The sequence below is a fragment of the Anguilla rostrata genome, chromosome 19, assembly GCF_018555375.3.
Source record: "Anguilla rostrata isolate EN2019 chromosome 19, ASM1855537v3, whole genome shotgun sequence".
Lineage (NCBI taxonomy): Eukaryota > Metazoa > Chordata > Actinopteri > Anguilliformes > Anguillidae > Anguilla > Anguilla rostrata.
Genome location: NC_057951.1, coordinates 15,725,253 through 15,749,015, shown reverse-complemented (window position 1 = coordinate 15,749,015; position 23,763 = coordinate 15,725,253). Strand labels below are relative to the sequence as shown.

Sequence of the window (23,763 nt, the reverse complement as noted above, 5' to 3'; positions counted from 1 at the left end):
CTGTTTCTCTCCTTTTTTAAATTCTGCATTCTACAAATGCCTCTGAGCACTGGCAGTACATGAGAGAGAGAGGGAGAGAGAGAGAGAGAGTGAGAGAGAGAGAGTGAGAGAGAAGCCTTTGAGTGCAGAAGCCTTTGAACTGAAACACCACAGAATGCAGGGTTAAAACCTGCTTCCCCCAATCAGCCATTTTTAGGAAAATAAAGCCAAATTATTGCCAAAAGCAAATAAAAACCAAACGGTTGCCAAATGCAAATGGAGGCCTTCTGTCCAAAGAGTCAGGAAAGGAGCCAGAAGCTAATGACGGCAGCAAACAGCCTTCATCACGTCCCCCCCTTTCTCCTGTGTGATTCACGCTGCTCAGATTGCACAGACGATGGTGTTCAGAAATGCGTGCCCTAAAATATGCCCTGATTATAAATTATAGATAACCATCGCAAAAGAATGCCATTGCCCCCCAGCAAGCAAATCTCTGAAGCCCAGATGTGAGACAAGAGCATAAGCCTCCAGAGCTCTGATTGTATCCAGTACTGAAAGGAGCCTCTACTTTCCTGCACTGCTGTAAATCCCCACACCAGGACCTTAAACAGGGATCTCTACCCTGAACTGCCCAACTGCCCAATATGGGGAAATCATGCAAGAAATGAGGCTTTGCCTGACAGGCAGCAGCAGCAGCGCCATTTTGTTTCCAGCAGCTCGGTTCGATTTCACACCCGTCCCGAGCAACCACTCCTTCACAGGCCATTCTGATTTCTCATAGAGGGGACCAGTGGGGTCCTTTAACCCTGTATGGTGTGAGGTCACAGATATGTGCTTAGAATGTTCTTAGTGCGAACATTCTAATGCTGATATCACAATCACTACTGGCGATTGAGAGCAGCGGAGTTCTAGAGTGTGTGTGTGTGTGTGTGTGTGTGTGTGTGTATGTGTGTGTGTGAGCGTGTGTGTGTGTGAGCTTGTGCATGTGCGCTTGTGTGTCTGTGTCCATGTGAGTGTGTATGCTCGATGCGCAGTTTAAATGAAGGTCAATATTTGCATTTCATGTATTGCTAATGTTCTAAATTATGGGGGATGGGGGATTGGGTAACACTATAGGAGCATGTGAGCTTTTTATCAAAACGATCACATGCTTTCTTTCAGCTTTAGAGAAGTGCAAAATCCATTTAATCAGTATTTTTTTTCCTTCTGAAAAGAAAAGCTTGAGATTCTTTCCCAGGGATGTAGTCATCATCACTTCAAGGCATCGCTGCTGTAAAGCAGAAAGTCCAAAGCCACAGTTTTAACTACAATTATTCATTTATGTAAATGCCCTCAAAAATACCTCAGCAGTAGCCTACACAAGTTACACGTGCCATTTTTTCTTGTGTAGGTTATCCACAGGCAGTAATAGAAAATGCTGTTCTACGCTGAACACAGGGATGGTCCAGGTGGTGTTCCGAGGCCATATTTTTAGAACAGGATGTTATCACAGGCATTCCTGGGTTGATGACACTCGCAGAGTCTAGTTTGTTTTAGCCGGGTGAGAGCGCTAACGTCACGAGGCTCGCTGTAAATCTGGAGAGTGGGCGAAGGTCTGGTGGCCTCCAACTACCGCTGGAGAAGAAACCTGGACTCCCAGGTGTGTTGCAAAAAATGTCTGGAGGTTAAACGAGAGAGTGAGTGAAAGAGGAATGAGATAAAGGAATCTCAACGCAGTTCTGAAGTAGGTGATAGTGACACTCGGCGCAAAAGAGGAAGAATGTCGAAACTATTTCAGTTTTATATGACTTTATTTCTCATTTATTGATAGCATCAAAGTATTGAGCACAGGATTCAGCTGAAAATTTAGTGTCAGTTTTATAAAAACCTTGTATTCTGTATCATGTTTTCCTCAACCTGCATGCACACTGAACACACCCATCAACCAGCGCATCACAGACAAATTCACGTACCACTGTACAGAAACACAGCCTCTCTTTCCCTGAAAACAGTTTTCTTTCAGATTCCATTTTTTTCCTCCCACCACTTTGCTCCCCACCTCAGAATGTAAACCTTCTCCTGACAGCTTCTCATATAGAATCCAGGCCCCAAAAACACAGTAATCAACCAGAATAACTGGGCTGCACTGCAACACCAACATTCACTACTCAACGGCTTTGATCTAACATACAGTAGTACTGCTATGGATGGGCAACGACCATATCAGGAAAACATTTGTTCGCGATGTGAAAGAATTTTCACTGCATAAACCGTTTCTGCCTGTGTTTGTACTTCCTCGTCTTATTTTTTCTCTTCTTTCACGTTTTTTTTTTTTAAGGTCTCGGGTGTTCAGAATGTTTCTGTTCCCGCCAATCTCTTGATTGACATAACAGGAAATGTGCAATAGAAGTCCTCCAAGTTCGCCCATCCGAAATGAATCTGACAGAGCTCCGTTTCACCGCATTCACTTCTGCATTAGTCTTTGAACTCCTCATTCTCCACAACTGGCTTAATTTTAGAGACCAGGTGTCCAAACAGCCAGCAGTTAGTACCCCCGCTGTGACTTCATGCACCAGTGATTCAGTTAATCATTTGAGAAATGTAACTCCCTTTCTAAGGGAGGTATTTACTCTTAGAGCATATTATGGAGAAAGAAAGCATTCGCTGTTCTGATTCCAGGTGTGATCTAGCGGATTAGTAAGGCGCTACATGAATATTAAATATTAATGCTTGGCAGCGTGCACATCTATCTCTGAGATAATATTGCCCTCGAGGAAAAACCACCCTGAGTGTCTACTCCATATGGCTTTACACATTCATATTGTGCTGTCCATGGTAAAATATGATTGGTTCAAAACAGGGAGACTGACCGATGCCACATGTTGTTCAGCCAATGGGATAGCTGCAGAGGGACTGAGGAGCTCACAGCTCTGTGATTCCCTGGCAAGACGGCATGAGGCATACCATTATCTGTGAGGATGGGGGGGGACATGAAACATACCTTTATGTGTGCGGGGGGGGGGGCGCAGGGCGGGTTGGGATTGACGTCAAGGGGATCCTCCCAATGGGACTTAAGTCCTTCAGCTTAAAGGGGAAGAAACAGGACGGGGGACCGACTGTCACTCACAACAATTCGGGAACCCAACAGAACTACTGCCCTCAAAGCCAGTTTTACCTATCAGAGCCAGACGTAACCAGAGGGATCAGATGACCAGGAAATCTGGCAACCTGTTGCCAGGGAGACGAGGGGAGTGGGTGGGGCTTATCACCAGGCACTGGTAACTACAGGCCATGGCTGTGGTGCTGGCCACACTCCCATATAACCGTGCTGGGCTGGAAAAAGAGGACCAGGATTAAAGGGACAGCTCACCTGGTAATCAGGCATCTGACTTCAGCAAATCACTACAGCTAAGTATTTGTGGGACATTATTATTTTACAAGATTTAATAATCTGATATGCTATTAACCTCTATCTAGGTGACTGGTTTGACTTCTGTGAAACCCAGACTGAAGCAGAGGAACATACAGCATAACATAATGATGAGAACAGGCCATTCACCATTTTCCTGACTAAATTACTACTCTGATTACCTACAGACAAGACAGTATATAACACATTTTCAAGCCTAGTCTTGAAAATCCCCAAAGTTTCGGTCTCTACACTATAAGCAGACATGACCAGGAGAGACTGTTTGATGTTGTGGCAAGATGTATTTTTCTGAATCAGATTCATTTTATTCTTTTATTTACACTTAGAATTGTATGAATATAATGACAAAATATCATTATCATCAAAGCAATTTGCCTACTGAATAAAAAAATGAAATTAAACATTCTTCTCAGCACAAACAAAATGAGATTTTTTTGTTGATAGCTTGATTTCCATGCATTTCAACTGAAAAAGCATGCATATGTCACTGTGTGCTCCCCTTTCAGTTAAAAGCATCTGCCAAACTATTAAAATTCATGTTATAAATAGTACATTTTCTATATGGACTTATGTAATGGCCAAAAGCTGATAAAATAAACTAGTGGCATAAATGTAAAATGTGCCGTAAAAAATATTAATAATCCATAAAAAATTAAAGTACAGAACAGTCCTGATTAAACCCGAATCCACAACATATGACTTTATGAGTTAACACATTTACGAAACTAAATATAATACTGTATCAAAGTCTATGTTCAATCTAACACTCATCTTGCCATTGTTGTGGCACTGCATGTATGTATTAGGAATCAAAAAGTTCAAAAAAAATTTTTAAAAATTGCATAATGCAATGAAATACAAAATAAAAAGCGTTAGCATAAACAGTGAAGAATGAACAGCGAGCGATAATGAAGAATGCTATTGGCTAGGCTCAGGGTCCTGAAGCGTGACCTTCTCTTCTCTCTCGTTCCTGCGTGTTTCCGTTTCCGTTCCCGTTTCTGTTCCTGCTAAGCCCTCGGCCTCGGCGGACGCAACGTCGCGCTCTTTCCTCTCGGCTCTCCGATGTCGTCCGCGTAGCAGTAGCGGGATTCCAACCGCCAGCAGTGTGACGGCCACCACACCAGAGCTGCACATCAGGATCATTAACATGCGCCGGAACTCGCACTGCTTAACAAGATCTTCCACCGAGACCATAGTGCTGTTGTTGAGGATGACCAGCAGGTGCCGACAGTCCGGTTCGTCGACCGTCCAGCCTCGTAGCTCCACCTCCAACAGAGAGTAACTGGGACCATAGGTGGAGAGCGAGAGACTCCCTGAGAGATAGGAACAGCCGACTGAGCTGTCGGTCAAGTGGTGGAGGTATAGGACATCGGTGGCATTGTCCTCGGCACAGTTATCAATGACCAGTGAGCCAGTGTAGGATGCTAAAAGGTACATGTCATTCCCATTTCCTCCAATCAGGTAATCCCCTCCTGCCAATGACACCAGGATGTCATTTCCATCTGAGCCCTTGAGGAAAGCAGGTTCGTACCCAGAGACCAGGATGTCTGGGTAAATAGTGCCAATGACGTTCTCCACGTCCTTCAGAACATCGCCGTCGGCGTCCGCCTGTTGGCCCTCCCCAGTCAGAAGATTGACATACACTCCCTGGCCCGTCTCGTGGTCCCCCTGGTACAGCACAGTGTCTCTCCCCGGGCCCCCATCCAACATGTCCTTCCCTGGGCCAGGAATGAAGACATCGCGGCCCGCTCCCCCGAGCAAGTAGTCATCCCCCTCTCCACCGTAGAGCGTGTCATCGCCCGTCTCCCCCAGAAGGATATCGTCCCCCTTGTCCCCCATCAAGGTGTCATCTCCACTTCCGCCATCCATGGTGTCGTTTCCTATGCCCCCAAAGAGGGCGTTCTCGAGTCGGTTCCCCTGGATGTGATTGGAGAAATAGGGACAGCCATGCACAACACCAATCTGAGAGAAAAGAGACACACTGTTCAGGTCCGTGTGGCTCTCTCTCTGGCAGTCATTCAGGCCAATCTTGAAGGCCACAATCCTTGGTTCTGGAGCGGACCGAGACTCTGTGTCTTCAGGAACTTTGACCTGGAAGTGAACCCCATCTGTGGTCTGAAAACGGAGGTGCTGGCACTGTTTTCCTGTAGCATAATGAAGCAGACGCACCTGCATTTTCTCTCCCCCCGCTCTCGCACTGACTAGCACAGCCTGGTGCTCAGACTTGACTGTGAAGTTATCCAATTTGAAACTGGCCTCAAACATCACCACATCCACACTCTCATCCTCGGCACAGTTATTGATTTCTAGCTTTGTGTCGTTTCCCAGTTTGATGACATAAGTGTCTTTCCCTTTCCCACCTTCCATCCTTGCTCCCCCAGTGTAGGGATCCAACATGTTGTCTTGGTCATTCCCAATCATGACATCAAACCCGGAAGAGCCATACATTTCCACCACCGAGGAGAATTCGTCATTGTCCATTAGCATGGTTTGGCCTGTGGCCCTCTTTCGAAAGTCTACAGACACGGGATATTTCCGGAGAAAATCACAGCTGCTGACATTTGATTCCAGTCTGAAAACATATCCGTCATCTGTCTGGACTTGAAGGTGCTGCGACTGCCTATTCTGAAACCACCCCTTCAGGATAACTTCCTTTGTGTTGTTTATGTAGAGAACAGCATCCAGTCCATCACACTGAGCACTGACGTAGCTGTAACGTGCCTTCAACAGAAGGATATCAGTGGCCATGTCTGGCGAGGAGTTGTTAATGGTTTTAGTGCCCTGTCCAGGAGACACAACATACCAGTCCTCTCCTTCCTGGCCCTGCATGAAATCAGTCCCTTTACCTGGCACGATCATGTTGTGTTTTGCATTTCCGCGGATGATGTCGTCGAAGTTAGAGCCACGCACCTCCAAGACGCTGCGCAGAGCCTCGTCTTCCTCCAGGTCTATCTGCTGTTTGGCTTTAGCGTTCGTGTAATCAACGCTCTGACTGATCAGGCAGCTGCTCTGGAACTGCCCATACGCCACCTGCTGGCAGGCCGTGGGGTCATCCGCGGCGGTGAATGAGATGAAGTCCTCAGTGACGACCAGGAGGTGCCTGTGGTTCTCCGAAAGGAACCAGTTCTGCAGAATCACGGCAGACGCAGAGTCAGTGAAAGGGGACATGATGAGATCATTTCCTTGCACTCGGGCTTTGAAGTCATGAAGCTTGGCCTCCACCAAGAGCAGATCTACTTTACGGTCAGTGGAATGATTATCAATTGTCACACTGACTCCTGCACTGTTTTGCCTCTTAATGACATAAACGTCTTCTCCCAACCCACCCACCATATGGTCAGTGCCCCCTCCCCCATCTATCAAGTTGTTTTGCTCATTCCCGATGAGGACATCATTGTAAGGAGAGCCCTGGATATTGGTCACAGTCCTGAGAAGAGAGTGTGTAGTGTTTACTACCTGTCCGGATTTTTCGGACAACTTGTTCACACCACGTGCTATCAGCTTGACCGAGGAGATTTGAGAGAGAGAAATGTCAAAAAGGACTCCGTCCGCTGACATCAAGTTCAAATGACGATATTCTTCTCCAGTGAACCAGTTCATAATCCTGACGTTGTGGTCACTGCAATATTTCAGAGTCACATCGGCTCCCGACTTGGTAACAGAAATCTGACTGTAACTGACACTGAGCATCAATAAATCAGTACTCATGTAAGGATCATAGTTGTTAATGATAGCATTTCCTCCATAGGCAGGAATGATATACGTGTCCTTCCCAGCACAACCCTCAACATAACTTCTTTGTGGCCCTAAAAAGAAAACATCGTCTCCATTTTCCCCATAAAGCTTATAGTAATAGCTCAGCATTACTTCCATTGTTCTTGGGTCTTCCGCTTTCTGAACTGTGTAAAACTGGTTTCCGTCACTGTTTCCATAATAGGTTCCAAACCTTGTGTTTGACTCAGCTTCATAACCAGAAACCACTCTGACACTGCCAACCTTTATAAAACAAAGTATCTTTACATCTATTTTTTGATATGTGAGGTGGTGAGATTCTCCAATCCCTACAACTATGTCCTGAGTGTTAGCAGTTTGAATAGGCCAACACCTATTCCCAAAGTTTTCCTCACTTGACACAAATTTATCCATACAGAATTTTGAGTATCCTGAATCAGAAAGACGAAATGTAATGCTTCCCCCATTCCAGGACGATTTTCCCCCAGTAAAATCTATCGAATTTCTTCCCCCTTCCTCCCTAATAGAGTAATACTTGCGGTAGTCAGATATTTGCTCCACGAGCAGACGGCCATTTTCAATCTCACGATAGGGATAAGAGAAGAAAATACTGGCAACATCAAGCAGAAAGTAAAGCAAGCCTTTGAAAAAGCCAGCAATGCCAGCTCTCAGTTTGTCGAGAAACCCCGCATCTTTCGGCAGTCGACTAAGTTCGGTCTGGATGCCCTCATATATGTCATCTACTACCATGCGCACAGCACTCAAGACCAGGTTAATTGGTGCCAAAATTGGTGCCAGTATTGGTACAGCTATTTCAACAACATCCAAAGCAATTATTACAGAGTCCAGTGCTGCATCAATGTATCCCAGAGTATCCCCTCTTTGAATGTCTTCCACCACGCTATAAATTCCAAATCCGATTCCGATAATGGGTATAACCTTCATTGTGCCCTTCAAAAACCTTGGCATGATGCGTAGAGGTTTGCTCATTAAAACGCCAGGCACTTTCTTCCCAATGGCAGCTAAAGTCATTCCTGTAATCCCATGTATTGTCTGCAACACAGCAATCGTGCCATTCCCTATATCTCCCGCTTCAAAAGCATGAATAGCTCCCTGAATCCCCATTATGAGTCCCATGTTCCCTATTGCTTTTCCTGCACGCTCCACATGCACAGAGACCTGGTGAGGATGAGTACCCCCAGGAATCTCCATATTGTATACTTCTCTGAGGCCGCCTGAAAGCTTGTCCATGTAACCTTTCGCAGCTGGGCTCAGATCCGTATGCCACTTCAGGGTCGCTGCAGGATCTTTTCTGGACACAAGCTCGCAGTGAAATCTTCCATCCTCCACATGGATGCTATCGGGTTTGATAGTAAATTCTGACACCCTTTCACCAAAATGCGTCTGGACTTCCTTGTGGATCTGTTGAGCTAAAATAGCAGAGGAACGAGAGTAATAAGCTGACATTTTGAGGGAATGGTCAACTTCAAGAGCCGCTCGCGAATCTCGAGATGTCACAAATCCATCGTGGTTTCCCCCTAGGGTGTTTGGTATATTCATTTCAGGGAGTTCTATGGCAATACGCTCTTTATACATTTGAAAATCCTGTATTATTTTTTCATTTTGTGTGATGTCATTGTGACTGAGGTAACGTAGTAATTCAGGAATGGATTCCTCTATGTTTTCAATGTGAAAGACTGACATCCATTTCTGGATGATCGCTTCTTCTTTTCGTGTAACAAGTTTAAGATCTTCCTGCAAGTTCTCCTTAGTAGGAGGTTTAGGTTTTCCATATTTGCTGGACTTCTCTTCAGAGCTTGTTCCATAGAATCCCCGTTGGTTGGGAGAAACCCAAGTGCCCCCCCTCGTCATAGGGTGCTCCTCAATTAGATAACGCAGTGCAGTTTCTTTGACGTTATTATCTTCTGCTCTGTGGCAAATGTCCAAAGCCATCAGTACAGTAGGTAACGTTCTGAAATTCCTGGCAGACTCCGCAAACAAAGATGCAAAAAGATATGTGCCATACCATACCTCTTTATCAAAGCTATAACTTCGCTTTTCATACCTGCCCTTTAATGTATCATAGGCAAAGCTGGCATAATCTTCTGTTCTTCCGAGTTGACTCATTTTGTCATGGATTTCAGGGTAACTGCCTGTTTTAACCTGCTCTATGAATTGTTTAATTATTGTACTGTCATCTTGATTACCGAGCCTCTTTCCTACAGGATGCACGTATAAATTCCTGTCATTTACTTGATATATCCAGTCATGTAGACTGAAATACATGGGCTCATCATAGCCAGTTTTTGCATAGTGATGGATTAGCTTTAGAAAATCGTCACCAGATCTTATTTCATAGCATTTTCTCAGAATATTGTCGATATCATTGTTGTTTTCAATCCATGAACCGCGCCGGTTCTTTGACCCCCTTTTGTAAAGAATGTACCGTTCTTCTCCACGGCCTTCATATACAGTCCTCCGTTTAAACAGGTCACTGCTCTCAAGATCATGAAAAAAGGCCCAAGCTAGTCCCTCAAGGTCATCGGTGTGAGCTTGTCGCGCATGTTGTTCTACAAACCTCCTGGGCTCCTCTGGCCACATGTTCTTATAGTCCTCCCAGTAATTTTGACCACCCAACATGAAATTATGCTCCTTGAAAGACACCTTATCCCCTCTGCTGCTGAGGTCCACTCGGGTGACAGTCTCACCATCTCTTCCCAACACTGCGACTACTTTCTTGCTCAGATCCTTATGCCGGTACTCCACACCAGAAGGAGTTAATTCCACAGTGATCTTCTCCCCAGAGTGGCTAACTTGGAGTAAAGCACTTCTCAAGTGAAGTTCCGCCTCAACAGATTTGGCACGGAGCTCCTGGAGCAGCGTGTCAATGAAGACCTTATCTGACCCAACATCACATGCAACCACACTTATGGTTTTGATCTGGTCTCCAACCCTGTTTGAGCGACTAATGATCTGAGCCACATCATCCGCACGGTAGCCACTCAGCCTCATTCTAGCCTGCGGATCTCTTCGGCCATGGCCCACCAGCACAAGCCTGCTCTCCTCTGTCAGGGCCCAGGGCTCTCCTTTGATCAGCTTGGGTTCTTGGTTCTCCAGGACGTACACCGACGACACGGTCGGATGCTTCTCGTATAGCATCGTGGCGGCTTCCCGAACGACGGGGTCATCCTCCATGATCAAAATGTGCTGTCCGTCATAACGGGTGGAGTCGTCCACCGGTCTTTTCGGCGCTTTGTATTCGGCCAACAAGTCTGTATGGTCCAGCGTTTGATAGATGACTTCATTCTGCTTCATGGTCTCCAGCACCACATTCAGACCGTATGACTTAAAGGCCCAAATAAAATCATTTTGAAAAACGTTGAAAAGAGAGCTGTTGGCATTGTCAAAGGAGAAATAGCCCACTCCTCTCAAAGAGGTCTTCAGCATTAGCTTAGCGAAGGATGATCCAGAGTAACGGGAGAAGGTGTCACCAGAGCCAAACACTTTGACCACAGTGAGAGAATTGACAGTTGGGAGGCAGGAATCATTGTGAATACAGGCAACACTTACTAACACTGAATAGTGAGGATCAATACTATATTCCAGTTTCGCTGTCTGATGAGTCTGTTCATCCTCATCCATCACGAGAATTAGCTTCTTGTCATAAGAGTGGAAGGTCTCTTCTGCAGACAACAGTTTATCTTGAACCTTTTGCCTCTCGAGGTCTGCCAGAAACTCTTCTAATTCCTGCAAGATTGACAAGGAGCCTCAATCAATACAGCTAGAATCTTGTCCATCACAAAGCAGAGGAAAGTTAGCAAGTTAAAATGTCAACCAACTTTGATTGTGAGAATAATTTAGAATGGCTTGCTTTTTTACAGGATATACATTTACTGTTTGAATACTTTCCACTTAAGCCAGTACAGCATGAAAATCCTACAGAAATGTATAACTGATAACACACAAAGTGCCTGTAAAACATAAATTAATATCTATGGTATGGTAAATATTAACATGACACCATACCATAACACTGACAGTGTTTCATGTAAAGATAACTGAATTATGTTTGCTAAAACAATGGCAGTTGTATGTTTACTTTGGACCCAGTTTTGGTTACTATGTTACTAGGCATTATTATTAATATTTTTATTATGCTGGCTTTGTTCTTCTTGATCTGATATGTGTTCATCTTGCAATGATAACTTTGCAGGTCAATTTTGGTAATCTTCCTCTAAATAAACCTTGGGGAAAAAAGAATGAAACCAAAAAAGCCAAACGCAAATGATTATCTAACTCTTTTCAGAGACCTATTATAATTAAGAGTGTTTTATCTAGTTTAGTAAACCGCAGCCGTCAAATTGATAGTGGCGTGTTGTTCATACTTCCATAATGGAGGATGCAAATGTAGTTGAAAAATAAAATCAAGTTACTTTAAAAAAGATACTGTAAAACTTAACCCACTAATTTCAGGCTATACCACACTTTAAAATATGTAATCTACTTACCTGTTTGGCTTCCATGACACAAAGGGAAAACTCTTCACATTTTTGTAAGCCATCAATGAGAGCCATTGGCTGATTCACCACCTTATACTCAGATTCTCTAAGAGTAGACAAAAACAGGCCTTCTGTTATTATTGTTAAACCACGTTTAGACAATAAAAAATAAACGTTTTTAAAATTCAATGCAAGGAATTCTTTCATGTGCGTACAAACAGTTTTACCTTTCATTTATTAAATAATAACCATCTATTTCAGTAAATCGCACTGAAAAATATTTAATGGATTTGTTACAAATGAAAAGTATACTGGAGATCTACTGGAGATAAGTCCACAGTACACACAATTTGTAATATCTATAAACTACAAAAAAACTTGACCAATTTTTATGCAATTTCTGTCAAAAGCAATGTAAAATATTTCATGGATTTGATATAATATTACTGGTTAAAGTGGCCAAAATCTAACTGATATTTCAAGAGCGCCATGAACTTTTAGCTGAGCAGTGCTGGAGAGTTCTGGATTGAGTGTAAAAGAATAGTGTTTTTTAAATTAAGTCTTTTATTTCTACAATGCATTTAACGGATCATTTGTGTTCCTGAGTTCACACCTACATGGACCGATGCAATCGGTGCTGTCTGAACCCTTGATACGTCACTCTGTCGGTCAGACCCTTCAGTCGATGCAGGGTTGCCAGGTCCTCTCTCAAATCCTCCCAGTCATCTTCTTCAAGGACTGCCAATCAAAGAGGAGAGGCAGCAGAATATATTTCACAAATGGAAAATAATCAAAGCTGGAAAAAAGTAATGGCCTTCGATAATTTTATGAACATGTCACTTGCGTACTATATATTTTCTATACAGTGAATTGCAATCATTCTTAAAAAGTGTCTCAGTGAGAATTTGTGCATGTCAGATTAATGATCTTTGATTTATCCAGCTGTACAATAGCTCATACCCTATATAGTTTACACTGGGTTTTGCAATGAAAAACATTAAATACGGTCATTGATAAATTCAATGAGCTTGCTTGAAAATGCTGTTCATGACTTTTATTTATTTTGCATTTAAATATGTCTCAGTGTGTTCCATTTGGAAATGGAGGTGTAATGACAAAAAAAGGTTTCTATATCAGCATTACGTTCCTTCCATTATTCCACACAACTCATTTTCATTTGAAATGCATGCAAAAGGGAATAGGCTCTTACCGGTGCCCATGGACATCCCCAACAGACAACACCACACCAGGAGCCCAGGCAGCTGGAAGCATTGCTTCTGTCCAGCCATCTCAGCTATAATAATCAACATCACCATCATCATCGTCGTCATCATCGTTGACATAATAATAATAATAATAATAATAATAATAATAATAATAATAATATAGTAATAATAATAATTATTATTATTATTCCTCAGAGTTCTGTACTAAAAAATAAAAAAATGATGCTAATATGATTAGTGTTTATTAGGGGTGTAACGATTCACCGATACGAATCGGAAACCGGTTTTAACGTTAAAGATGCGACTACACCGACCCCTGGATCGATCTAATTGTACCATGAACCCGTCGATGGCCCGATTCTAAAGTTACGAATCGGTTGACTGAAGCTTTGCTTTTAATTCTACTTTAGTATAAACTAAGCTGCTGCGGAAGATTCGTTGATCTAACTTTACAAGTCATGTTACTTTCAAAATAATAATGACCGCCTCCCATTCGCTAATAAATCTGCACAGCGTCTCGCGTTGACCTTTTACCAGAGCAATGTTAGCGTTGCTTGCGAGTTGCGTGGTAAAAACAAGAACAACATGTTCGACAACCCCCACACGGTTTACAGTGCACCATCAAATCTAAAAGCTAAAGTCCGGACGACATTTGGATTTCATAAGGAAGGAAGGAAAATTGGACAAAAGTCTGGCCATTTATAAGGTCTGTAGAACAGCGATTAAGTACAGTCAGTAGACATGTAATTCTGAAATGATACATTTGTCTTCTATTTTTTTCCTGTGCCATAAAGTAACAAAATACTTGGGATTCCCTGGTCTTTTATGAAATATATCTATGTTATGTCCCCAGCCTCTGCTTGCCTGGGTAGTGCAGGTGGAGGTTAATTGCTTGATTGCCTCCACCTGTCTGTGGCCCAATATAAGCCCTGCAGTATGAGGCTGGGGAGATCTTGTGGGTTTCTTTTGTGTGTGGTTTGCTTTGTGTTTTTGGTGTTTGTGAAGATCCTTGTATTTTGTGAACTTTGTGTGTCTTCCTTTGATTTAGTTTGTGCCTTAGTTTGTAATTTAGATCTAGAATGTCTGGGTCTGTTTTTGGTGCATTTGGACTTTTTTTGTTGTGGCCCTTCGAACCAGCCTTAACATAATGGGGGCTCATGCGAAGTTCATTTTTGAGGCAGACTTCCTGCGGCGTGCGTGCAGACTTCCTGCAGCGTGCGTGCAGACTTCCTGCGGCGTGCGTGCAGACTTCCTGCAGCGTGCGTGCGCAGACCTTCCTGTTTTTGGTGATTTGGACTCTGTTTGTTCCGGCCCTGCGAGCCGGCCATAACAATCTATTTGAAGGTAAGCAATGCCACTTTTATAGAATTGGCTTATTTTAATTTATAATGGAAAATGATGAATGTCTACATTAAACAAATGTTAAGAACTTTATCAGATTGCATCGTATCGCATCGCACCGAATCGTTCCGTATTAAAATGTATCGTCCCTGAATCGTATCGTAGCCCATGTATCTGGATACATATCAGATCATCTTATAAGGGAGAGATGCACACCCCTAGTATTTATTGAAACCAGCATTTCATACTTTCTTTGACTTAAGCCGCGTTTCCACCGCAGGAACTATACCCCGGAACTAGGAACCTTTTTAGGAACTCAGTGCGTTTCCACCGCAGGAACTAGGGTCTAAATTTAGTTCTGGGGGCTTTGTTTTACCCCCCAAAACGTTCCTGCTCGGGGGGTAGTACTTTCCGAAAGTACAGGAACCTTTTGGGTGGAGCTTGCAGCGCTGAACATTTCTGATTGGTCGAGTACTCGTAGCATTTGTGTTGTATTTTTTTTCCGCCATTACCCGCCATGTTTGAAAATATGCAGCGGCAAACCAATTTATTTTCATGATAACTTCAAATCAAACTTGTATGTTATGCGGCGCAGTAGCCTACTTTTGGTTATAGCCTGTCAACGTCTTGGAATTATAACGTGTGCTCTTCTGTTCTTTTCTTGCTTTAGTATTCGTTTTATAAAATGCTAAGCATTCGTGCTGGGACAGCATATTACGTAGGCTACCAAAACATTCAAACGGATTAATTCGGTTATTAATACTGGTTGCTGAATATTTTCTTCCGGATTTTCTTTGTTAGCCCGTTGTAATTGACTCAAAACGTTTGATACAGTTATGTGAGGTGTGCGGTAGTTCTGCATAATTAACATTGGTGATACAGTACAAGCAAACTGGAAATCACCTTCCGCACTTTTTATCCGGGTAAAATAACAGGTTAATTCTAGTAATCTTCCCTTTAGCTTTTTCAGACTGCCGTAATTTTACTCAATTTTACTGCCATTTTTCAATTCCACGAAAAGACCAGGAAGACTATGGACACATTTATGGTGCATGGTTCGCATCTGGAGGGCACACTTCGCTGCTCGGCTAGCAGTAACTTCGAAGGAAAGCAAACGGTGGCTGTACAACTACTAATTTACATTTTCACGCAAGTCCGAGTTTTCGTTCTATTCTTGTCATTTTGCGATTAGCCTATATGGAATTGACGACGAGAAAGTAATAAAACAGCAAATTGTTTACAACGTGTGCATGTTTTCTGCTGTTAATGAATGTGTTTGAGAGGATATATGAAAATCAATAAATACAAAAGTAACCATATATAGTCATTGTTGGTAACCCGTTGTATATATGTGGAATAAACCCCTCCGGGCTGTCCCGGTTATTAGAAAATAATGTAGGCTACTTCGGTGATAGTATGGGGTTATAGAAGAAATCATATGACAGATGGACCGACGACAACGTCAGTGGGCTAATTTACCTAATCTTCGCGGTACTTTAGACCCCGGTGGAAACGCAGACAACCATTGGCTGAAGGAACCTTTTAGTTCCTGGTAAAGTAGTTCCTGGGACTGAAAGTTCCGGGTAATTTTGGTGGAAACGCGGCTATAGGCTATCTTAAGATCAGTAAATTGTTCATTTAGTACAGACAATACACACTCAATTTTTTTGTCAAACTTTTTGGTTAAAAAATGGTTTTAAGGCTAATGCAGAACAAATATCCAACAGATACACAGATTTACAAAATTTAATCTCCAATTACATTTTCCCCTTTCCAACACCATATGATTAGCGTAAACATTTTGTTTGGAAAAGCTAATGGAAATTAATATCAAAAATGACTCCATGTAACAAAATAAATGTTCATTTTTACATTGATTGTGCAGTAAAACAGAAAAAAGTGCAGCCTACCTTTGTAAATGCAACAGTGTCACCACAGAACTGTACAGTGTGCAGCAGCCTGTAGATGCAGTCAGAAATGAAACCAAAAAGAGGAGTGTTGCCACAGTTCACATCACCCTGAAAGATCTCCTCTGTGCTTCTGTTTCGGTATGACTGTTTGCTGGGTATAGGTACTGACCCTTGTGCTCACAACCAAAGGCTAATGTTTCTGTTAATGTAATCTTTCTGTTAAACCAACAGTGTTATAAATTCATCATGGCCGCTGAGCTCGTCCCTCTGGAGCATACTGAAAATGAAGTTGCTCTTTGTGAGATTAGTTTCCTCTTTCTCCTTCCCCCTAATGACACACACTTATTTTTATGGGCTAATCTTGAACCCTGATGTATTTCTGAGCTCATACTGTCACTAGAATTGAGAAGTAAAAATTCCCCTCAATGCACACAGGTCATCCCACAGCCAGCACAGGCCATTTTAGATACTGTTTTTACAGGCCACAGCTATTTAATAATGGCAGCATCTGTTCTGCTTTGATATGTTTTCTAACTGCTCCTAACAATTTACAGAAATATTTTACAGAATATACTAAGTAGCCATTAATCTATTGATTCGTAATAAAATAGAACTACAGTCTGTTGGTCTCTCAGTTTTTGATGATTTTTGTCACATGATTTTTTTTGCATTTGTCATTCCTTGTAAGAGCCAGTTTGGTGGTGCTGAGGGGGGGGGGGTCTTGTGTTTTAGGCATCCCTGATATATCTTGTCAGTTTTTCTGAGAGGAAGATGACGGGCATTTTGTTTCCCATTAAAGTACTTTACAGAAGGTCACAAAAATACTGGTTGAAGAGAAATTAATTAATTGGAAACTATGAAACTCTACTCTACTGATAAAAATCTATGTGCTTCTCAGACCCCCTTTGCAAGTTCAATGTATGGGGCTGACATTTTCAAACATACTGCATTTACACCTGAGAAATAGCTGAAGCAACAGGCACCGAATTAGTCACAGACCGCAAGACCACCTGGCCATTTCCCTTCTCTAAACACACTCAGTGAACATGATGAATATTTTAATCTCCAAACACAGGTAGACACAGCTTGGGCCCAGCGTTGAGTGCAGGGGAGTTTTATTAGTACAGCGCAATGCCGGGAAACCTCTCATTCAGGTGAATGGAAGCTTTGAAAGGCTGGCTTTCCACTGCAAGAAATTCCCAAATGGTGCAGCTCAGATTAATCGTTCTGTTAGCAAGATATACTCAATGCTAATCTAAATCCTGAGAAGGGCTTTGAGGACTGAATAAACTGAATGTTTTCAATAAAAGTGAAAATAATAAACTCTTACTTACCGGGAACTGCGGAAAACAAAAACGAAACAAAGGGTCCTTGAGAAAGACCAGATCTGTGGCGCTGGTGAGGAGCAAACATGTGTAAGAAGTCGGTCTCTGATGCCAATATGTCTGCTAGCCACACATTCCCTTGATCTTATCATTATCACAATACAGTTGGTACAATGGTAGAATAGCGACCAGGAGTGAGAGATTGGGAACCATTCAAGTCAACAGACGTGCTAATTCAATCACAACAGGACGGCCAATACACTATGGCCTAATTGATAGGTGTTACAAGGACCGACTACATCCGTCTTGGTATGTGTATTCAACACTACTGATCAAAGCTTCGAAAACAAATAAGAAGCAGCCTCTGGAAAGGTTCGTGGTTCAGTCTGACTCTGCTGAATCCAAGGTGTCATTCGTGCGCTTTGTCACTGCCGGTATTGGAAATAAACTTTGTACTTTTTCATCACGTTCGAGAGACGTCCTTTTTTCCTTACAACTGGCGAGCCACCCAGCGAGGAATTCCGAAAAAAAAACCGGGGACACTAAGGTAAGAAACGCGGTTTCTTCTTTTATGCTGCTGGTTTGTATTTTAGGGAACCCCCTCGTTTAAAAAAAACCTAGAAAGGAGTTTTAAGGACTGGGACTGTTTGTTTTCACCATCATACTGGCAGTAAGAGTTTTAATTCCGAAGCACTGGAATTAAGAGTAACTGGACCGTGCCCGACGGAGTGTGGCACTGTTGTAACTTGTAGATACGAGTAGGCCTAAAGTAACTGGTCTTTAGAATCAATTGTGCCCGAAGCACCGGGACCTTTATGCTAAAATAGTATTCCTAAAGTAACTGGAATCCTCGACCTGTGTCCGAAGTACAGGAACAGGGTAGCTGTTGTTTATCTTAAAGCAACTAGATAACGCAACGGTTAGAACATAGACCTAAAGTAACTGGTCTGTAGAATTTATTGGTTCCGAAGCACTGGAACATAGATTCTTAAATTGGGTGTACTCTGTAACTTATCACTTACTAATTCACGTGACTAGATTGAGCATTAACGCTGGTTTGGCAATATTGTTCGTGTATTGTGTGATAGCTAATTATAAATTAGAGGATGGAAGACTTTGTGGTTAGGTACATTGCTAAACATGGCAAAAAGCAGTGTGCTTGAAGGGATAGAAAACCAAGACGCGCCTTACGAGTGGGCATCGTCTCAGTTTGAAAACTATTCGAAATTACCTAAAAATAAGAAAGGGAAAATTGCTACAGCACTGCAAGCGATTCTGGCATCTTACAAAATGACTAAAAAGAGATTAGACGCTGTAGAGATAGAAAACCATACTCTTCAACAGCAAGTAACAGAGAATGCCGTTACTCTTAAAAGTTATAAAGCGAATGCCACACTTAACATGGAGATTCAAATAAAGCTGAGGCAGGAGGTTGCACAGCTAGACAACAATAATCAGAACCTTGCATCGTCACTAGAAAAAACAACCAATGACTTGAATCGTGCACAAGTGGCATATGATTACTTGATTAGTAAATGTACCAATCTGACTCCCAGAACTCACACAAGCAATTCAGACCGTGTAGGAAAATACAAGAGAGCAGTAGATATCATGCACGGACACATAGCAGCGGTAGGGGTACCCTTCCTGAGGGATTAGTGGCTGAATTAGACAATGAGGATGATAAAACCAACAATTTTGGGGGAAACCTGCATGGGATAATTGGGATAGCTATTCGGATTGCACAGTTAAGTTTCCTATGGCCCCTGTACATTCAACCACTACTATTCAGCCTGGGAGGGGGGGCAGAGGGAACGCACAAGTACAACTACTACACTTAGGCCTCTCTCACCTGGTGACATTGAATCCCTAATCAAGAACATTGGTTACTTTGAGCCTTCTAAGAGAGACCCGCTCGAATTCATTGCATCACTAGAACGTGCAGTAGATCTACACAGACTTACTGATGCCGATGCTTGTGTCACACTAATTGCATGCCTTCCACACGCCTTAGCTAGGGCGCTTTCTACTGATATACAGAACAAAAATGCAGACAAAGCTAGCAGGAAGAAGGCACTACTAGAGGTCCTGGGAACTCGAGAGATAGATTGGGAAAGAATTAAGGAAGTAGAAATGCAACAGGGAGAACACCCAGCAGCATATGCTTCTAGACTATGGGAAGCTTTCTCTGACTATAGTGGTATGCCACATTTAACCCAACAAGACCCTATTTTCAAGTCTACATTGATTGCACAGAGTGACACATACACCCGAGATGCCTTAACACTTCACATAGACTCCCATACCCCATACACAGAAATAGTTACAAAAATGACTCAACTTTACAACTCCAAAAACAACAGGTTGGTGAATAAGAAGAGATATCCAGTAGCTGCAGTTGGAGGAAGGCCTCATAATAATAGTTAACATAGGTCTGTGTCATGGAGAAATGAAGGATATGTGCCAGATGACATTAAGCAGCAAAGAGGGGAGAGGCCAGTACCCTATAATTTGGATGGAAAGCTTGTTTGTTATACATGTGGAAAGGAAGGACACATAGCTAAGGAATGCAAATCTTTTCACAGTAAGGGTCCTGATCACTCAAGTTTGAGCCAGACACTCAGTAGTATACAGTCAGCAATAACAAAACTGAGTGCAGAGAATGTTGATTTGCAGGCAGCTATTTCTAAGATGAAAAGCAATACCACTTCACACTCAGCATAGGGGTGTCAGGCCTCCGTGCTGCACGTGGCACCTTTGTCACGTGATAGATGGGGTAGACCAATTACACAGATCGCTGTTGGAGGCCGATGCGATAATTGGTTAGTGGATAGTGGTGCTTCTTTGTCCATAATTCATTCTAATGCAGCCCCTAGTCACAGTAATAAGACTATCACAGTAGAAGGCTTTGATGGTACTATATCTCTGGCTTCCCAATCAGATAACCTTACCTTTGAAATTGGCAAAGACAGGTTTAAAGACAAAGCTTGGCTTAGTGCAACAGGAGATGGTCGCAACATTTTAGGTTCAGACATCATGAAAAAGCGTGGTTACATTATAGATTATGGCAACAATTGCATTTGGCGCAATACTGAGTCTAAAGATGAGTTTGTGGAAATTTCCGATGTTCATGCAGTGCATGCCATAAAGAAGTCGGAAGAATATGACTTGCATACATTGTTGAGAGTTAACGATGCAGGTTTGGAGGAAGGGTTAGAAAAACATAGAGGTGTTTTCGCTAATAGTAAACATGATTGTGGGCGAATAGATCGTGAAGTCATGGAGGTGAATATACAAGGCCATGATCCTCCGTCACTCCACCAATATAAGTACCCAGAGGAAGCAAACCCTTTTATTCAATCTACAATTGAGTCTCTTTTGCAACAGGACGTCATACAACCCTGTCTTTCACCAGCAATGTCTCCCATATGGCCAGTTCGGAAACCAGACAATTCCTGGAGGCTTTGTGTTGATTACAGAGAACTTAATAAATGCACCCCTACCTGTGCTCCAGTAGTAGCTTCAACACCAGAAGTACTAGCATATTACAACAAAACAAAAAAAAAAAAAAAAAAAAAAAAAAAAAAGGGGGGGGGGGGTTATAACTATTTTTGTTTCTCTTCTCTTTATTTCAGAAAACCAGCATAAATATGTGGGAGACCCTCTTGACTGTAATGCTACCGGTGATGGCGATGACACAAGAGTGCCCAGAGCAGCGCCCAGCACCTCTGTCTGGGATAATTGCAAGACCACATCAGGGCGCCCTGAACAACAATGTCCAATGGGTCCATATTCCAGTCCTGGTGAACTTGACAGCATGGTCTCCAGATCTGGATGAGTACTGCAAGGGGGAGAGCAGGACCCAGTACAAGGACCTCATGACAACAGCATTCCTGAAATACCATGACATGGTGGCTGCCAACTTCCAGAGCGACAGCCCAACCCCACACCTACCAGACAAAAACTGCTTGGGTTCCTGGATGGTGTTCTAGGAGCTACGGGAACCGGATTAGGTGTTTCAAATTGGATGGATACCCTACAAAGGAAAAAGAATGAACTAAAACTGAAGGAGTTGATTGCCACTCAGGTCCTACAGCGTGGTCCATTGGGCCCTACCATTTTCCATATGTAAATACCACACGTCACATTTTGTCTACTAGGCCTGAGGATGAGTTAGGATTTGTAGAAGAAATCCCAGAATTTGATTTTGAACTTGACATTTAAAGCCGCTGTATGCATCTGTTTGATACTGATTTTGATTCAAGGTGTTATGATTTGTTGTATGTGTTCTGTCCTAAACCGACAAAGACTTATATTTTGTAAAGCAGTCCCCTTGGCTTGGGTAGTACCCAGTCTCAAATATCTCGGCCGCTGACTAATTGTTATAGTTTATTATTTATCAGCATGGCACCCAGGTTGTGGTGGTGATAACATCCACAGGGAAAGCAGAGGCAATAGCAGGCAGCGCTCAGAGTAAGACCAGTGGAATGAGGTGTTGCTCCAATGACGGGTAAGGTTCTCCGCGTGATAGGAGAGCAACCTAAGGCAGGACAGCACCGCCACTGATGAAGACTATGTGCATGTGATGCTTTATTGCAAATAAGCATCAAACGGGGGACTGTAAGAAGTCGGTCTCTGATGCCAATATGTCTGCTAGCCACACATTCCCTTGATCTTATCATTATCACAATACAGTTGGTACAATGGTAGAATAGCGACCAGGAGTGAGAGATTGGGAACCATTCAAGTCAACAGACGTGCTAATTCAATCACAACAGGACGGCCAATACACTATGGCCTAATTGATAGGTGTTACAAGGACCGACTACATCCGTCTTGGTATGTGTATTCAACACTACTGATCAAAGCTTCGAAAACAAATAAGAAGCAGCCTCTGGAAAGGTTCGTGGTTCAGTCTGACTCTGCTGAATCCAAGGTGTCATTCGTGCGCTTTGTCACTGCCGGTATTGGAAATAAACTTTGTACTTTTTCATCACGTTCGAGAGACGTCCTTTTTTCCTTACACATGAAACGTGAAAACTGCACTACGCCCTTTAAATCCCGTCCGTGTTTCCTCAGTGTGTAACACCTCCATGTGTCCCCTCTCTAAACACATGGGGAGGCGCAGATCCACCATTTTGGAAACTGCTGCTCGGCGCCCTTATAATACACTCAAAGCTGCTCGCAACTCGCAAAAGGCTGCTTTGCAAACGACATGCGAGGATTCATCTCCCTACAGCCTGTTTGAGGAAAGGAACCAGGGCCATTCTCAAAGAAATTTCATCTCCGTATAACATTTTTAAAAATAATAATTCTCTCCTCAAATTTAACGACGGCTGCATCTTAATTTTTTCCGTAGATCAATAGGACTCGGGCGATCTCCAGGCAAGCGGAGCTGCGAAATCAACAGGAACTTAAGAAGATACCCAAACTCCCTCACCCTCCAGCAGCCGAGGGCTAATCTCATCCATAAGTCATCCTGATAGACGCCGTTACGCGCCTGCATTAGCGTGATGAAAAATGAATTATGGGAGCGTTCATTGCAAGGGACTTTAACAACGTGGTAATATATGATCATAAAGCGAATTTCTGAGGCAGTGGGACTTCAAAATAAAATTCAATAATGCAGATCCCCCCCCCCACCTTCCCGCCTTCGAAGCTGTTCAATAACACTGAGTATTGACTCTCTCCCCCCCAACCCTCGCCACTCATCAAATCTGCAATTCATTTGGGCGAAATGAAGGCTGTCAGTTTCTCGTCTGATTCCTGAAGCTACTCTGTGAGCTCCAGGTCTTTCAGGGATTGAGGAGGGAATCTCAAATGGAACACAAACATTTCTGAAGCTGGCCGGCCGGCTGGCCCGTGCACTCCAACTGGACGCTTGGCCAAAGGTCAGACCCATCCCAATATGTTAAAACCTAAATCCCAGCGATTTTCACATCCAAGGGGGGAGTTCCAGCACTGACAGTAACTCTCAAAGTGCTCTGAGTGAGGACTGAAATGGCTGTTCAGTCATCATTTTAAAATTCCGTTGCTAGCTGTGATGTCATAACTGGCCCTGCGCCTCATTGGCCAAGGAAGGGAGAAGAGCGAGGAGAGGAGAGCTGGAGGTTTATTATAGCTTCTGCCTTAAAATCGTCAATCAGTTTAATTAAACCAATGAACCCAGGTGAGATGAGTTGACTGTGTAAAGCAGCTGCTTTAATTGATCGATTAAGGGCTGAGTAACAACAAACACCTGCACTGTGATTGGCTCTCCAGGACCAGCGTGTGCCACACTAAACGTTTACTAAAGTAAAAGCTCTGCAGCCCGGGCCCTGAGATGAGATTTACACCTGGCTT

General features: G+C 43.0%; 2 protein-coding genes and 1 long non-coding RNA gene across 11 annotated transcripts in view; 2 read left to right on the top strand and 1 right to left on the bottom strand.

Moving 5' to 3' along the window:
- The window catches only part of LOC135245909 (glutamate receptor-interacting protein 1-like), a 402,070-nt gene that overhangs the window by 224,795 nt on the left and 153,512 nt on the right, over positions 1–23,763 (top strand). The gene's annotated exons all lie outside the window — the stretch shown is intronic.
- Positions 2,960–23,763, bottom strand: part of LOC135245908 (uncharacterized) — a 32,497-nt gene continuing 11,693 nt past the window's right edge. Inside the window, exons 1-6 of one of the 4 annotated variants that reach the window (XR_010327442.1) lie at positions 12,830–12,913; positions 12,237–12,357; positions 11,629–11,725; positions 10,691–10,867; positions 3,134–3,291; positions 2,960–3,042 (exon numbers count right to left, since the gene is read on the bottom strand). Coding sequence is in view for 3 of the 4 variants with exons in the window: in XM_064319284.1 (XP_064175354.1) it covers positions 4,307–10,867; positions 11,629–11,725; positions 12,237–12,357; positions 12,830–12,908 (6,858 nt within the window). In the remaining variant the exon portion in view is untranslated. Of the gene's footprint in view, positions 3,043–3,074; positions 3,292–3,791; positions 10,868–11,628; positions 11,726–12,236; positions 12,358–12,829; positions 12,914–16,096; positions 16,146–23,763 lie in introns of those variants that run through there. The other 3 variants (XM_064319286.1, XM_064319284.1, XM_064319285.1) reach the window with 3 other exon arrangements.
- Positions 17,517–22,417, top strand: LOC135245918 (uncharacterized). The gene is made up of 2 exons (XR_010327443.1): positions 17,517–17,968; positions 21,057–22,417. It is a non-coding gene; the product is annotated as an uncharacterized LOC135245918 (long non-coding RNA).